Here is a 16,245-nt window from a genome sequence, read left to right as displayed (position 1 = left end):
TACAACATTTAAAATCTCCACCTTTCCTTTTCTGGGTGCACAGCCAAGTGTTAGACAGAGAGGCCAGGCCTCAGCCCAGCTAAAATCTGACCCTGGTATGTTTACAGCTGACAGACAGCAGCCATGGGCATTACAACACAGTCATGATCACTGCTACGTCCTTTGAACCCTGTAGTAGATCTACTGCAGCCATCCTTGGAAGTACAAAGAAAACTGTCACATCATATAAGGGCTGTTCTCTGTGCCTTATGTAGTCAATTAAGCAGCCATCTCCAAAATTCCATGTCTCCTATGCTTGGAGTTACCAGGCTAAGGGTTTCTGAGGAATTCTGCTGTCAAGTATATTTTAACATCACAAAAAATAAAACTGTTTTCCACAGGGAGGTGTGATACCTGCCAAAACGTTGTGTGTTGTCCCCCCGATGGGAGTTACTTTTTTAGTTGCATTTCATTTCAAAAAGTTCTGCCAGCACCTAGACTTCTTAGCGTGTGAATTAGCTTTGGTAATGATGTTACCTTCTTTAATCTAATTGTGTAATTGATTTTCCATTGAAAAAGTCCCTGTTTCCTCTAGCTTCTCCAAAACCTGAATTCAAGGTTTTCTCTCTTTTGCTTTACAGATGCACCTGCCCTTTTATGAATCCTTTTTCATGCTGTCATGCACCCCTCGGTGTCTGCAACATTTGTGCCGTTGTGCCATTCGGAAAAAGTTTGGCAGCAAATGCCACTGCCTTATCCCCTTATTACCTGTTCCCAAACCTCTAAAAAACTACTTGCTGTTGGAACCTGAAGGAATACTGCTTTGAAGTGCTGTGCTTTCGCTAACTGAGCCCAAGCAGGATATTACAGTAGCTTTTGTCTGTGCTTTTAAAATTAAGAATCTGGCATGTCTCTTATAAATAATTGTTTTTCAGGGACTTAACCCTGCAATTTAAAAATTTGCTTTCAGTTGAAAAGTTGTATAGAATTTTTTAATTGCATTATATATTAATGCTGCACTTCTCTATAGGGTTAACAAATGAGTAACAGCTATTATAAGCGTATTACAGACATGAGTAGTACATGTTATAAAAACTTAATTGAAGTCAATGAGACGACACATATGCATAATACTGAACATGCGTAAGCAACAGCAGACTCTAACCCATGTGCAATCTTAATTATTTCAGTAGGATTACTCCCATGAGTAAAGAGAGCTAAATTTGGTCCTTGATAGAGGCACTGCTGTAACCTCTGACAATATTTGAATTGGTAAGGATAATCTATAATATAGAAAGAAAGGCTTGGCAGAATTAGATTTTCAGTTATTTATTTATAATTTTGACGAATATCCATACTTATTTTAAGCACCTTTTTTAGATTTTTGGTCTATGTAAATTTTCATGGCTAACCAGGTTATGTACTTTAAGCAGTTTTTCCATCTATTCAAATTTTCAAACTGGCAGGAAATTATGAGAGGGCAGACAATTAGTTGATAACAGTGGCTTTTCAGATTCAAAGAGCTAAAGCCAAACTAGAGTACAAATTGTCAACGTCACCTGTTGAAATAGACAAATACATAAATCAGAAACTCATCCCTGGGTTTTTTTAAACTATTTTTTCACTAATCTATTTGTAACAAGCCTAAATCAAAACTCTAAGTCACTGGATTTTTGACTCTAAGAAGTCCTCGAGCAATATTTGTCCTCTTTTGCTTCTCTCTAAATTTTGCTTAGCAATGGAAATATTTTTTCATCAGTTTGTGGGAATATGGTGAAATCAACATTTACTGGCACTTGCCAATAAAAATCTAATTCTTCCAAGCCTAAACAGAGACAATTCCTGTTACCCATTACTATTTTAACTGTCCTTCAATGACCAGGCTGCTGGCTGAAAGCTGGCTACTTTACACACTGAAAGTTTCTCTTTGATTCATAAATTAAGGTGGTTCCATCCTACCACTGGCAGTTCACAGCATCTCCAAAGATGTTCTAAGGAGCTCTTGGGTTTTGAGTAGCTCTGCTCTGAGTATGTGGCATAGTGCACTGAAAATAGTCACCTACTGGGGCTCCTGAAATCACCCTTGTTATATTCTAACACAGAACAGCTGGGGAGAGTTTATATGAAAATTAAGGGGAAGAGTTTGGGAACCTTTCAAAGGTTTAAAATAATATTAGTAGCTGGTGTCAACGGGAGAGCAGCCCCTCTTGACCTTATCACATACAAGACACTGCAGTGAGTATGCCAATTTCAGTGATGCTATTTGCAGAACTGAAGGAGCTCGACGGTGCCAGTAAGTGTGGACAAAATCTATAGCAATACTGAACTCTTTGGTGGATTTTACAGAGCCTCTGGCATCTTATTAAAGGTAAAAATTCTGTCTGGTGGAAAATATTTGTTTTCACTTTGTAAGATTTCATTAACCTTCTTTAAAGGCTGATTATATGGGTCGGGGGTTGTTTTGTTTGGGGGGCTGTTTGTTTTGTTTTGGGCTGTGTTTATCTGGTGGCTGGATGTAAGGGATGTCAAAGTTTGGTTCCACTGCAGCCAAGCCAATGCAGATAGGTCTAGTCTTCATCCCTGTCTCATTTTCCATAGTTGATTTGCACAGTTGCCTATACAAAGAAACATTTTCACTGCAGCATTCACATACTCTATTGGCACTTTTATGTGTCACATGTATTAGCATGGCAGCTTCTCAGAGGGGCGTACTCAATACAAGAGGACAGATTTAAGTGTAGCATTGAAAACATATTTCAGAATGAAAGCATGGAACACAGTAGTAAATTGGCAGCACAATGTGTAAGCCAACAGACCTTAAAATTAGACAGTAAACTGGCCTTCATATATAAGAAACATGGCCTTCTTAACTTGTGCTTAGCAAGGTTAAAAGGAGATGTGCATGGCCGATTGGAAGAGCTATTCTGAAATAGCTTATTTTGAAATAATGCTGCTGCACATAAAATGCATATTGAAATAGCATCCAGCTATTTCAAAAAAGAGCATCCACTTGCAATAGAGCTATTTCAGATTGGAGCTCTTGGATAGCTTATTTTGAAATAATGCCTCTTCCCTGTCTACACAGCCCCTATTCTGAAATATCTATTTCGGAATAGGCACTCACTATTCCTCTTAGAATGAAGTTTACCAAGTTAGAAATGAGCCGTACCCTTTTTCAAAATAATTTGTATAGATGCTCATAAAGTTATTTTGAAATAGTGGCCATTATTCCAAATTAACTTTGCTGTGTAGACATAGCCTAACTTATTCTAATATATTTCAAGCCTTCCCATCTTACTGCTTTCAAGTACCTAAAAGGTTGTTACAAGGAGGAGTGAGAAAAATTATCCTCCATAACCTTTTAGGATAGGACAAGAAGCAATGGGCTTAAATTGTAGCAGGGGAGGTTTAGGTTGGACATTAGGAAAAACTTCCTAGCTGTCTGGGTGGTTAAGCACTGGAAGGGAGGTTGTGGAAACTCCATTCTTGGAGATATTTAAAAGCAGGTTAGATAGACATCTATCAAGAATGACCTAGATGGTGTTGTGAGGGCAGGGGACTGGACTTGATGTCCTCTCAAGATCCCTTCCAGTTCTAGCGCTCTATGATCCTATAATACTATGAAAGTTCTGTCCTGATTGAGCAGCAGTTAATAGGTTCCCACCTCAGTCTCTTTAAATATTTCTTCCTGTGTCATCATTGCCAATCCAGATATAGAACAGGAAACCTGTGTCAGCTTCAGAGCTGCACGCATCATCAACCACCGCAAAATAGCTAAGAGAAGGAGACTTACAGAATTGCATAGTTCAGCTTTCTAAGCCAAGTGAAATAGTAAATTGCTGTATTGTTTAAAAGGCATCTTCCCTACATCCTCCAGGTGGCACCATGTGCACAACAGTCATACCATTAGCCTCACTAGTGGCAGTTACCTACTTATCACAGGAATTGAGTAGTTGAGTCTGGGGAGTGAATTGTTTTCTGTGGGAGCAAAAAGCAGCAGGGGGTGTTGGAACAATTTTATAGTGAGGGGTGCTGAGACCCATTGAAGCAAACTGTAAATGCTGTATATAACAAAGAATTTTGTGTGAGGCGGGTGCTACAGCACCCTTGCGCCTCTGTTTCCAGCGTCTATGGATAGCAGTCTTGCTTAACTATACTATAATATAATACTGTTCCCAGCCCCCCAAAAAAGAGAAATTCATTAATTAAAATATTGATTATTGGATTGTGTTGATGCCTTCTCTGAATTAATCGTGAACATTTTATAGGTTATGGGGCTGGTACATAAATGCAGGGCTAAGCTGCCTCTTTTTATCATGATCCTATAATGACAGCATCATTCCCCACCATGTATTCACAGAGTTCTTTAGTAGTATTATACACTTAACCCTGGGGTGTGAGTACATCCATTTTTCAGGAGTCATCTTTGACAAACTGGCATTTCAGTACTACTGCAATACTAACAGTCTTTGCTTAAGCACGCCAATAAAAAAAAGGAGTCGATTTCTTTTGTAAAGTAATTTGTAAGCAATAAACATGATTGAAAATGCAGTATCTGCTGCTGCCTATGCTAAATGCAGTGGTTTTTAACTCTCTGGATAATTATTCATGTGGTAGGCAGTTTTCTGTACGTATTTTGTGCCCCATCTCTGAGCAAAGTTAGCAAGTTTCTGAGGAACATTTTGAATGCACATCTCAGTATTTTCCTGCCAGACCCTGGTTTTGATGCAGATGTTACGGGAAGGGATCATTTTTTTCATCAGCTAAAGACAGGAGGTCACATTAACTTATAATACAGAGACACATAAAAATGCGATTATGACTGCTAAACAGAACACAGTAGGCTGCTAGTTAACACAATGAGATTTCTAGGAAGTGATGCATAAATTCTTCAAAAATGACACATTTTTCACGTTTCATTCCAATTAAATTACTGAGGCAGCTAACAGCAATGAGCACACAATGGATTTGGGTAAAATGAGGGTTTTTCTGGTGGTGGATTTTTGTGTTGTGGAAGGCTTTTTTTTTTTTTATCTTTTATCTGATGTGCGTGTGCTTTATGAAATGCAGTTAATATTACCCTGCTATTATGGATGATTTTAGCAAGTATCTCTTTCTCTTTGCATGAGATATTTACCCAGTTTGTCCCTGGCAACAATAAAACTACGAAAATACCCTGCACTGAGTGTTGGTGAGCTGGCTTCTAACAATATACCACTTTGGACTGAATAAACAGCAGTGTTAAGGGAGTGTTAAAGGTTGTCACACAAAGTAAATGTCAATAGTTAGATGCTTCCAGGAAACGAACAATATCTTTTAAATAAGAGCTATTCAGTGACATAGGAGCCTAACGGTGGGGTCAGCTTCTTCACTTCTAACCCAGCATATTTAGGACGAACAGTGAGTAACTCGGGTTTTTAACCTGCTAGGATCAAAGTCTGGCATATTCCCAGCGACTGGCTCTAGACATAGCAATCACCCAGCTGACCTTATTGACACAACAACAAAACTCGCCTTGTCCCAGGCGGGACCTCTGTGCTGTAATGCAGTTTCCGAAGGCACGGAAATGCAAGGTTCCCCTCCACCCGTGGGTGTGCGTGTGTGAGAGAGAGAAGTTTACTTTACTTAAGCTATTGTTAGCCTTCAGGGATGTCGCTGCTGAGCAGGGGCCCGATCCAGCTGCCAGGGAAGGCAATAGCAAAACCCCCTCTGAGTCCAGGAGTTTGGGATCAGGTCCCTCACTGGGGAGAAAAATATATTGTGACGACTCACCAGATTATCTGGGGCTGAGTGGGTAAAGGGCTAACAACTCCACTCCCACCCGCCCGTCGCTTTTCATCCCCTCCCGACCCCAAAACTGGGCATTGTAAGGAAATAGCATCTGATTTTCAAAGCAGAGGCTTAACACAAGCTGCACTGAGGCATGTGATCCACAAAGCAATACAAATCAGAAATGAGATTTCAGAGTCCTAATGAACCTGATTGCATGAACATTTATAATCCCCCATGGCTTTAAATGAAATCAGATATAATCAGGAGCTATGGGGAAAAGGGAGTGTTTACAGGCAGAGATTGTGAAGTGCTGCAGTATTAGTAAAGATGCTGTTCCTTCTATTGATGTCTAAAATGATGGATAATGTGAGAATGGCAAATATACTATTTGTCTAATGGCTCTGCAATTAAATTCCCCTGTAAATGACCCATGCCTCATTTCATCCTAATCTATGGAATTTTGATTGAATTCGTCAGCTCTAATTGAAAAATACTGCACTTTAATGTCTGCATTGCAGTTTCAGGACCATGGTGGTTTTAATGAGACAGTGCCCCTCTGACCTGGGAATATTTTAGATTTTTATTCGGGATTTTAAACCAGCAGATTCTTCCACTTTATTTCATCCAGAAGTGAATGTGTATGCGTATGTTTTTATAGGTATATCTAGATGTAGAGAAAGAAAAAATTGCAGACCACAGTATTATTAGCATCTGCTTTACTTTTCTTACAGTATTTTTACTTCTGCTACGTTCCAAAAATTTCCTGAAATACATTTCCACATTTGTGTTGCCAAATCATCTGAATGAATTAATTTAAGAACATAAACCAAGATTATTCATGTTTTGGCCATCCTCTGATTTTTTTTTTTAAATCTTTTTCACTAAGAGCAGCATCTAAGGTTTTCTTTTATGGGAGCAAGTATAAATTAAATAACAAAGCAAGTGTCTACAACAGCTAGGAATCATGTAAAGAAGGAAATCCATACCCCCCCTCCCCTCCACCAAAAGACACAACACTGGGCACAGAATTCGTAGATATGCTTTCTATGCAAATAGGGAAAATGATCCGGGAGAAATTAGCTAGTTGTTGAAGCATAGTCTCAAGATTGAAATGAGTTAAAGAGAATCGTGCAAAGGGGCTAATTGGATTAAGCAGCGAATGCTTCCTCTTTTCCTGAGAAACATAAAGAGAGAAATTTCAATCAAAGAGGCTGACAAGCAGATTGATGGGGAGCTGATTATAGGGGTGCAGCTGTACCCCCTAGCTTGAAGTGGTTTCCATTGTATGCAGGATGGAAACAAAACAGGCCACTTGCTCTCCAACCCTACTTGGGAAGGGTAAGTTGGATTTGTCACACCGGTTGGGAGTTTTCCAGGGATCCTGCTGATGGGGTCACATGCTGCCGTGAGTCTCCCAATGTCAAAGAACAGACGCCTGATTGCACTTGACGTGGGAGAATAATTAGCTGGCCTGTCACAGTAACTGTGATTTGGTCACAATCAGCCCTGCAGAAACCAGTACAGAGCAGCCTTCTGCAGCCGCCACTGCGCCAGGTCCAGTTCTGCCTCTCTGGTGCAGGCAAAACTGGTGGGAGGGAGGCCTGCAAGATTTACACAAAAGAGAAGTGACTAACGAGAGAGAAGGAAGTTCGGGCAGGAATTCTGCCACATGCTAAACACCAAAAACATGGCTCCAAACTCAGGTGAGCATAGCAAGCCTCAGAAGAGCCATATGAGGAGTAAATATCTATCCAATGAGTAGCCAGTGTCGTTAGGGTGAGGTGCTGAAAATGCAGCTATCCTCCGACAGTCTTCAGCCAGGCCAAATTCCTAATGAACTCCTACTGACTGGAGGGTACTATCTGCATCTCCTTCCCATTTTGAAATCGTCGATGATCACACGTAAACTACATATCATTAAACACGGCGCTGGCACATTATGTTATTTTCCCCCCTAAAATTGATTTAATGGCATGTAGTTTGCATATTAGTGTGAGGAGCTTTAAAATGCATGTACTGTGTAATTACAATTTCAGCCCATCTCCCAGCTGATGGCAGGGCTTGTTTGAAATGATGGCCTTGTTAGGGCCTTTGTACGTTAGTTTTGCTTTATAATTTGTTAATTTATTTTTGCAGTATTTGGCTAGTTTTTTAAACTCTACCAAATGCCAGAAATTAACTGTACCAGAAAGCTGCTGTTACACAAATCCTAGACTGTACAGACCTGCACAAGGCTGCAAGATTAGAGGGGGCTGTTTAACCCCACAACCATTAAACAAAACTTTCCAGGTGGGAGCCCCTGAGGCCTCAAAGCTTCAGTTGGAGTCATCAGAACTGCCTGATCCAAACTCCTTAACTCTAATGCAAGTCCTTCCATTAGCCTCCATGGGTTTTGAATCACACCCATAGTCTGGAAGAATGACTTCCTGACTACAGACCACATGCTTGTGCCATACAAATCCTCCCATAGCATAGTCTTGTTCTTCATATAGCAAAAAGGTGAATTTATTTTTGCAGTTGGGCTTTAAATTGTTTAAGACTGAACATACATAAGAACAGGGGCTTGACCAAAGGTCCATCCAGCCCAATATTCTGTTTTCCAACAGTGACCAGTGCCGGATTTCCCAGGGGAATGAATGCAACAGGTAATCATCAAGTGATCCTTCCCCTGTCACCCATTCTCAGCTTCTGACAAACAGGGGGTAGTGACACCATTCCTGTCCATCTTGGTTAATAGCCATTGATGGACCTATCCTCCATGAATGTATCTAGCTCTTATCTGAACTCTGTTTAAGTCCTGGTCTTCACAACAGCCTCTGACGAGGAGTTCCCCAGCTGCCTCTGTGCTGCATGAAGAAACATTTCCTTTTCTTGGTTTCAAAGCTGCTACTTATTCATGTGGTGACTCCTAGTTCTTGTGAGCATGTTCCTGCTTGAACTGGGCCTTGCATGGTCAAGCAATGCTCTTGCACCCCCATCCAGTGTGAAAGGGCCTTGTCTACAAAAGGAAAATGAGAACATGCAGTGCACTGTAAAGGTGACAGCTGCAGTGCAGACAGCGCTCAGGTCTTCTAAACGCTGGCTCATCTAACCCTACAAAGAGACTGCCTCTTCCCACACTTTATGACCATCCCTTCCTGCACAGTAGAGGCAGTGTTGGGTTGAAGAGAAGGCACACTGGAAGCCAATACCATCCTTCCAGAGGTGCCCTGAAGTCAGGGACTGTCATGCTGCTGGACAGCTGGAGACGGCAAAACACAGAGCTCAGTGTTCCTCTCACATCAGCGTGATTCCCTGGATTTGAATGGGGTTACACCACCTTGACACCCACGTGAGCATGGGGCACAAAGGCAAAGAGCCAAATGCAGCACAGTTCCAGACTTGACAGCACCTACCACCTTGCAGCACTGAGTTTTGTCTACATTTAAAGGGGACATGGGCCACTCTCCTTGGCTTTTAGTTCTTGTGAATTATAAGTTGCCCTTCTATCTAGTTTCTTCCAGCACCATTTGCCAACTTTCCCCCTCCAGCTCTTGCGAGGGGAAATGGCTAAAATCTTAATCAACCACTGACTAATGCCATGGCCTATCCCCAGGAAATCCTGCTCCTGCACTTCAGCTGAGCACTGGGAAAAATGGCAGCCAGTGTCCCCTGGAAGCTGAGCACTTGGGTGGCTGCCCAGAAAAGATTCAACTGCTGCCCGGATGATTAGCACAGTGCCCACAGCTATCAGCCTGTGTCGCGCCTGGGGGCGCACGTCTGCAGATGTCTTAGTGCACATAACAAAATTTATTCCTTCCAAGCATAGAAGGAACAGCATTGGCAGCAATGGAAAGCCTATATGAAACAGTATGCCCCATGATTTTCAGAGTGAGCAGGATCCACCCCCAGGAAAGGAAGTTGGGATTCACTATTGGAGTGTGTTGTTATTTAATATTAATGGGCTCAGATAGTCCAGCTGTCTCGGTCACTTATCATGAAGTGCTCTCTTTCATGTAATTTTTCCTGCCTTTTCAGGTTCCTCTCAAATTAAATCTCCCCCTCTAAACTGTGTGCTAACGAAACAAGTTTATTTTTCCTCTTTACCTTACATTTGCATTGATGGAGGGATGACTTGACCAAATATTTCCAAAGTGCCTAAATGACGTAGGAGCCTGAATTAACATTCTGTGCGAATGGCGCACCAGACCTGGATGGGACTTTGGCTCCTAGGTCATTTAGATGAATTTGAAAATTTTACCCTCTGCCATTTGTATGCACTCCTTAAAGGAGTTTACAAGGATACGTGGCTATTTTGACGCTCCTGTGACATCCCAGTGCTGTGCTTCTGGCCTTAGAGTCACTTTCTGGACAAGAATCTTTGAAGTTGTAGGGCCATTGTCACTTCACAGCAGCTCTAAGGGCAGGCAAAAGGAGAAGCCAGATTGTATCAGAATAAGAGACTTTTCCCTTACAAGTATCATTCGTGACTGAGGGCCAGCTAATCCCTTGGGTGGCTTAATTCCATGCTATGGCCTGATTCAAAGCCCCAGTTATGCTAATGGGAGACTTCTGAGATGCATGAGAATATCTGCAGGTACGTCTATGCTTATATGAAGATCGACACTGCGGTTGTCGATCTTCTGGGGTTCAATTTCTCACGCCCATTGAGGCCAGGCTAAATTGAACCATCAGGGCTCCACCATTGACGCTGGTATTCCTCGCTGTCATGGGAAATAAGGGAAACCAGCGGGACAGTATCTCCCGTCAACCTCCTGCCATGAGATTGGCAGGACAATCGATTTCCAATATGTCGAATCCAGCTATGCAATTCATGAAGCTGGTGTTGAACATCTTAAAATCGATTTTTTTCTTCCCCTGTAGTGCGGACCTGGCCTTAGTGAGGCCTGAGGGAATACTGGAATAAGGACTTGCAGAGTTCCCACAAGGTTATTAGGCCAGGGTGTAGCACTGACACCAGCTCCTGTTTCACACCACGTAGAGAAACCACGAGCCATGAGATCCACCAGACACTAGAACGAACCACAGAGCCTCCACTTCTCTCACTGCACCCTTGCAGAGGAGCCAGGCTGCCAACCGCTGCAGACATCCCTACCCATTAAGACCAGCTGACCTGATGCAGCAGAAACACCCATGCGGGTGAGGGAGGGGATAATACCAAGGAAAGCCTGGCCATTCGCGCAGCCTTTCTGGGAAGTTCCATTCACACAATGTTAATTCAGGCCTACCTGGCACCATCCCAAAGGAAATAAAACCCATGGAAAGAGGTCACAGTTCCATGCATGGGACTTGCTGCCACTCAGGGAGGACCCCAGGAGGGACTTACTGTCTCACAGAGGAGAGAGAGGAGCAAGGGCTGTACCTCCTGTGGATCAAGAGACTCAAGACCAAATGCTGCAGAACCTGAGATCCCTGTGGAAGGGACACAGCACTGTGCTGCTCAGGGGCTGGGTCAGCATGGCTGTCTGAGGAGCTCCCCTGATGCCATACTCACCTTCAGCCCACCAGCCCCTGGAAGCGTCAGCTCATGTGTATACAGTGAGTAGATATTTTCTTGCAGGAATCCGCCATGTTGGTCCCCTGAATAGCCTTAACACCACTGGCCAGGAGTGCGGTGATGGAGCTGCAGTAGGAAAGCACACCTGGGCCTTGGCCCCTTCTGCAGATCACACCACGGAGGGAGATGCCTCAGCACCACAGCTGAGGCTGCTCCAACACTTGAGCATGCTAGAGCTGCAGGGAGCTGTGGCGGACCCAGCCTTTCCAAAGGCAGAACACAGGCAGCACAAAATGCCAACTTAGATGGTGTAAACCTAGCCCAGATCTTCCCCCACCCCGTCCCAGCAAAGAGCTCATCTGAGTGCTGTGAGCGTGGGAGTGATGGTGTGAAGGCAGCACTTTGGTGAGTGACACTCTCTCCTCCCCACCCCCTATGCACTAGGCTTTTCCTTGGGATGGAGGGTGTAGAAGACATGGATGGAAATTAAGGTTGGTTCCCTACTGGGGCCCACAGCACTGCAGTTGCTACCCAGGTCTGCTTCCTTCCTAACTCCCCGCCACACACATCTTGCCTCAGCCCCACCACCCGACATCAGCAGAGCCCTACCATACGCTCAAGATTAAGCGTAACTCCCCCACATCCCCCAAGTTTAGGTGACAGCAATTTGCATTACATTTAATGGGCACCCTCACACTTGGCTCACATCCTTGACAAGCAAAAAGCACAGCCGTTCACTAGAGAGGAATCGGCGAAGTTATGTGGTGCGCAACAGCCTGAGCTCACGCTCCTGTCAGACAAGGGCATTTTGCGGGGGGCACATTCTGAAGGGGATGGACAAAAAAACCAACTGGAGTGTTGGGGCACAGGGCCAGGTGGGGATAGATTGCCAGGGCTTGTCAGATCCCGACAGGCCAACAAGCCAATGGCACTTCCTTGAAGTTTTTGTAACCAGTTACATATTCATAAATGTTTACTGTTCTACCCTTCTCAGCATAATGCTGTCCATGGTGCTTTTGATTTCCTCACTGGGTCACCTGCTTAAGGAGGAAGGACACTCTGAGCTAGCTGTAGCACAGCACCTCCTGAGATGCGCCAGGTCTACACTAGATCTTAAAGTCGATCCTAGATACACAATTCCAGCTAGGGCAATGGTGTAGCTGGAATCAACTTATCTACAGTCGACTTATCTGGTCTTCCTCACTGAGGGAGGTTGACAGGACAAACTCTCCCTTCCTCCTTGCGAGATTAACGAGTACAGGGGTCTCCGCAGACCCCAATAGCTCAATTTCACATGTCCTAATTTGGTGCATGAAATCAAACCCTGGAAGATTGACTCTGACCAGGGCAATCTACCAGATAATACAGATGTAGCCACAGACAGAGCAGCCTAGGGAGAAGAGACATCAAAGATGGTGTTATGCTACTTTTGGGCTGATTCCGGGCTTCTGCAGGAACCAAAGGGCTGCTCTGAGTTCCAGCAACCGCCTCAAAGTTATCTACAGCCTGCACCACCACCCGGAATCCTTCATAGTGCCTATCAACACAAACTGCTTCACTCCCCAGCACATCCCCACACTGGCCTGTAACGCCACACATGGCCACTTGCCCCAGGCTGGGGAATTGTTTCCCTGTACCTCTGCAAACCTCCACGGAGGCCTGTGTGGCAGGCAGAACTGATTCCTCTTAATTCAGGCGACAGTGATGCTTTTGGATTCATCGGACCATCGCTGCTACGGACAAGCTTTTTTGCATGCACAGCCTGAAAGCTGCCCCCTAACTCTGTGCTTTGGCACCTGAATTACAGCTTGGTTTTCCAGAGGGCTGAGATCCCCATGGCTCCAATGAGACACATTCTGCAACCCCAATGACTTCAATGGGGCAACACGGGATGGAAGCCAGGAGAGAGTGTAGCTAAAGATTTATGAGGTTATGATGGCGCTATTAATTAAAATGGGCCATATACTCCTCTTTGTTGTCCAGAGGCATAGAAAGAGCTGAAGTCAGCAAACAAGCACACAAAATTAACATGGAGAGCTGATGCAGTCACACGAGAAAAAGGTAACATCTGAGGGAACCAGCAGTGGGCACGACTAGCAAACACTCACCGGGGAGATCAAAAAGCTACAGACCCCACCATGTGGTACCTGCAAAGCCCTGAAGTAATACACAGAAGGTAGCATCTGTCATGTGAGGCCAGAGTGTATGGAAATAAGTAGTTAAAAAAAAACACTTTTCCAAGCCTCTGGATGAGTGAAGTTAAGGCTCTTAGGTGCAAATTTTTAAAGGCATTTAGAGGTTGTTCTACTTTGGAAGCAGTGTAACTCTACAGTAAGCATGTCACTTTGGAATGGAATAGGGTTGCATCAGCATAGCAGGTCTTTGCCCATGAAAGCTTATGCTCCAAAATATCTGATAGACCATAAGGTGCCACAGGACTTCTTGTTGTTTATGCTACTAGAGCAATGCCTTTTGCTTTCCGCCCTGTAACCAAACCCTGACTCCCCCTCCACCTCACTTCCCCATCTGTGAAATGGGACAGGAATTCTTCCTTTCTCGCCACCTTCTGAACTGTTTTGCTTAGACTGTCTGGGACTGTGATGGCTTCTTACTGTGTTTGTGCAGCACAATGGGACTTGGCGGAAATACCGTAGATAATTGTAAATCACGTGGCACTGGACTCCCTAAAGTTGAATGCTTATGGGAATGATCAAGGTGGATTTTGTTATATGCTGCCTGGCTATAAAAATCAACAAGCCAAGATACAACTTTGTAGGTTACAAGTGCAAAGGACAGACCAGTGAGGGGACCATCCAACCCTGGATCTTATGGTCATGAAATCAGCCCCCTTGTGCACTTGTATGGGAGGTCACAAACAAAACCTTTTTTATGGAGAAGCTGCAATAACCTTGGGCAAAGTCACTTTAGTATAAGCAAGGGACAGTCTTCCCTAATGGCAGATCCAGGAAAGACAGGGCCCTACATGTGTTTCCTCAGGAATGAGAATAACTCTCAGTATAGCTCAACATTGACTTGTCAGTTTGGTGGAATAGCTGAGGACCAAAATCTTCCATTTCCAGGTTTTGCTCTCATGATTATGGCCACTGATTGAAATGGATTCGGACAACGTTATTCTACAGTGCCATCCCATTCACCCTTGTAATGAGCAAAATAGGTGGCTTTTAAATTGTTTTTCCAGTGTAGCAGTAACAGTACATGTCCCCAGCTCCTCCGGCAGCTCTTCAAACCATGCGCCCTTTTCCAGGGGTTGCAGTTTCACTGTGCCTCCTGTGTAGTAACTTACAGAGCAGCTTCCCAAGGAAAAGCTCATGTGGCCAGTGCATACAACGTGATGGCAGATGTCTAGCAAGCTGCTGTGCTTTGCAGCTTACAAGCCATGGATCATATGGCCCAGATCCTTAAGTCTTAAGAGGGTCCCACCATGTCTGCCTCCCTTGTGCATTCAGAACTCCTACTGAAATCATGGCTGGAGGGAGAGGGGAGAGGAGGACCCTGCCCTACACTAGGTGATGGTAAAGGGATATGCTGATGCAATTAAGGCAACACAGCTTCACACGGGAAAGATATCCTACTATATCTCAAAACTCTGTTCATCTTGGCCCAGCTTCACATAGTTATCCACAGAGTAATCGGTGGAAGCCAGGAGCCTTTGTAACCCTGTTTGTTTAGTTCCACTTTGCGGGTTCCCTTCTCCCCCTATCTTGTCTCTTTAGATGGCAAAGTTTCTGGTACCAGGACAGTTGGTTTACAGGGAAACTCGGAGCCTGTGTTTGCACAGCACCTGCCATGGTGGAGCCCTGATCTCTCCTGAAGCCTCTAAGGGCAGCTGCATTACAAATACAACAGTAATAGAAGGATGGGAAAGGAGTGAACGCAGAGCTCCTCTTGGAAAACTTGAATTGCTTTCCTGACACGTCGCTGGTCCTGAGGAGGTTCTCCAGCTGAGCTCTGGCCTGCTTTGTAAGCTCCTGCAGGAGCGATGCCTCAGCCTGGGCTCTACCTTTGAGGAGGCTGCGACAATACCAGAAGTTAGGCTTCTACTTTTCATTTGGAAAATCTCAATAAGCAATGCATATATGCCACTTATTCCTCCTTCCAGTCCCGGCTGCCTAGCTCCCATCAGTGAACCCTGATTTACTGTCATTTTGCTCACCTTTTCCCCACCCGGCCCCCACCTTCCTTGCTTCCTATTTGTAGCCAGGTGCCAAACATCCTTCTGGCTTTTTCTTTCATTTCCCCAGAAAATATTTGGTCCGTTTATTTATAAATGGCTGTCATGTAAGTAAGACCTGTATGGGCACAGGGGACAATGTTTTTCTTTCTTAGGACCAACAACTCAACAAGGTTGGTTTCACTCTCTCTTCTCCCCTGCACCCACCTCCCCAAAGAGTAATTGCAAAGCACTTTGACCCAACTGGGCCATTTTGATTGCAAAGGCTGAGACCTGTTTATTAAGCATTTGATCTTAGGAGATCCATTAGCTGGTGAGGAATATTAAGAAGAGTTGAAGGATTACTAAATAGCCAACCACTCTCAAAGGCAGCCACTGGGAGTCATAAGAACATAAGAACAGCCAGACTGAGTCAGACCAAAGGTCCATTTAGCCCAGTATCCTGTCTTCTGACAGTGGCCAATGCCAGATACCTCAGAGGGAGTGAACAGAACAGGTGGTCATTGTGATCCCTCTCCTGTCATCTATTTCCAGCCTCTGACAAACATAGGCAAGGGACACCACTTCCAACCCTCCTGGCTGATGGCCATTGATGGACCTAATTTCCAGGAACTTACCTAGTTATTGTTTGAATTCTGTTAAAAGTCCTGCTCTTCACAACATCCTCTGGCGAGGAGTTCCACAGGCCCACCATGTGCTCCGTGAAGAAAAACTTCCTTTCGTTAGTTTTAAACCTGCAGCCTATTAATTTCATTTGGTGACCCCTAGTTCTTATGGGAACAAATAAATAACTATTCTTTATTTA

At 44.1% G+C, this 16,245-nt stretch overlaps 1 protein-coding gene across 3 annotated transcripts in view; it reads left to right on the top strand.

Moving 5' to 3' along the window:
- Positions 1 to 5,135, top strand: part of ASB18 (ankyrin repeat and SOCS box containing 18) — a 41,265-nt gene extending 36,130 nt beyond the window's left edge. For all 3 annotated transcript variants that reach the window (XM_075001440.1, XM_075001441.1, XM_075001439.1), the window contains one exon: positions 621 to 5,135. In XM_075001440.1, the coding sequence (XP_074857541.1) occupies positions 621 to 806 (186 nt within the window). In that variant the 3' untranslated portion in view covers positions 807 to 5,135. The remainder of the gene's footprint in view (positions 1 to 620) is intronic.
- Positions 5,136 to 16,245: the final 11,110 nt, after the last annotated feature.

Source organism: Carettochelys insculpta, chromosome 8 (assembly GCF_033958435.1).
Source record: "Carettochelys insculpta isolate YL-2023 chromosome 8, ASM3395843v1, whole genome shotgun sequence".
Classification (NCBI taxonomy): Eukaryota; Metazoa; Chordata; order Testudines; family Carettochelyidae; genus Carettochelys; species Carettochelys insculpta.
The sequence above is the reverse complement of the archived record's forward strand: the minus strand, read 5'-3'. Positions and strand labels throughout refer to the sequence as shown.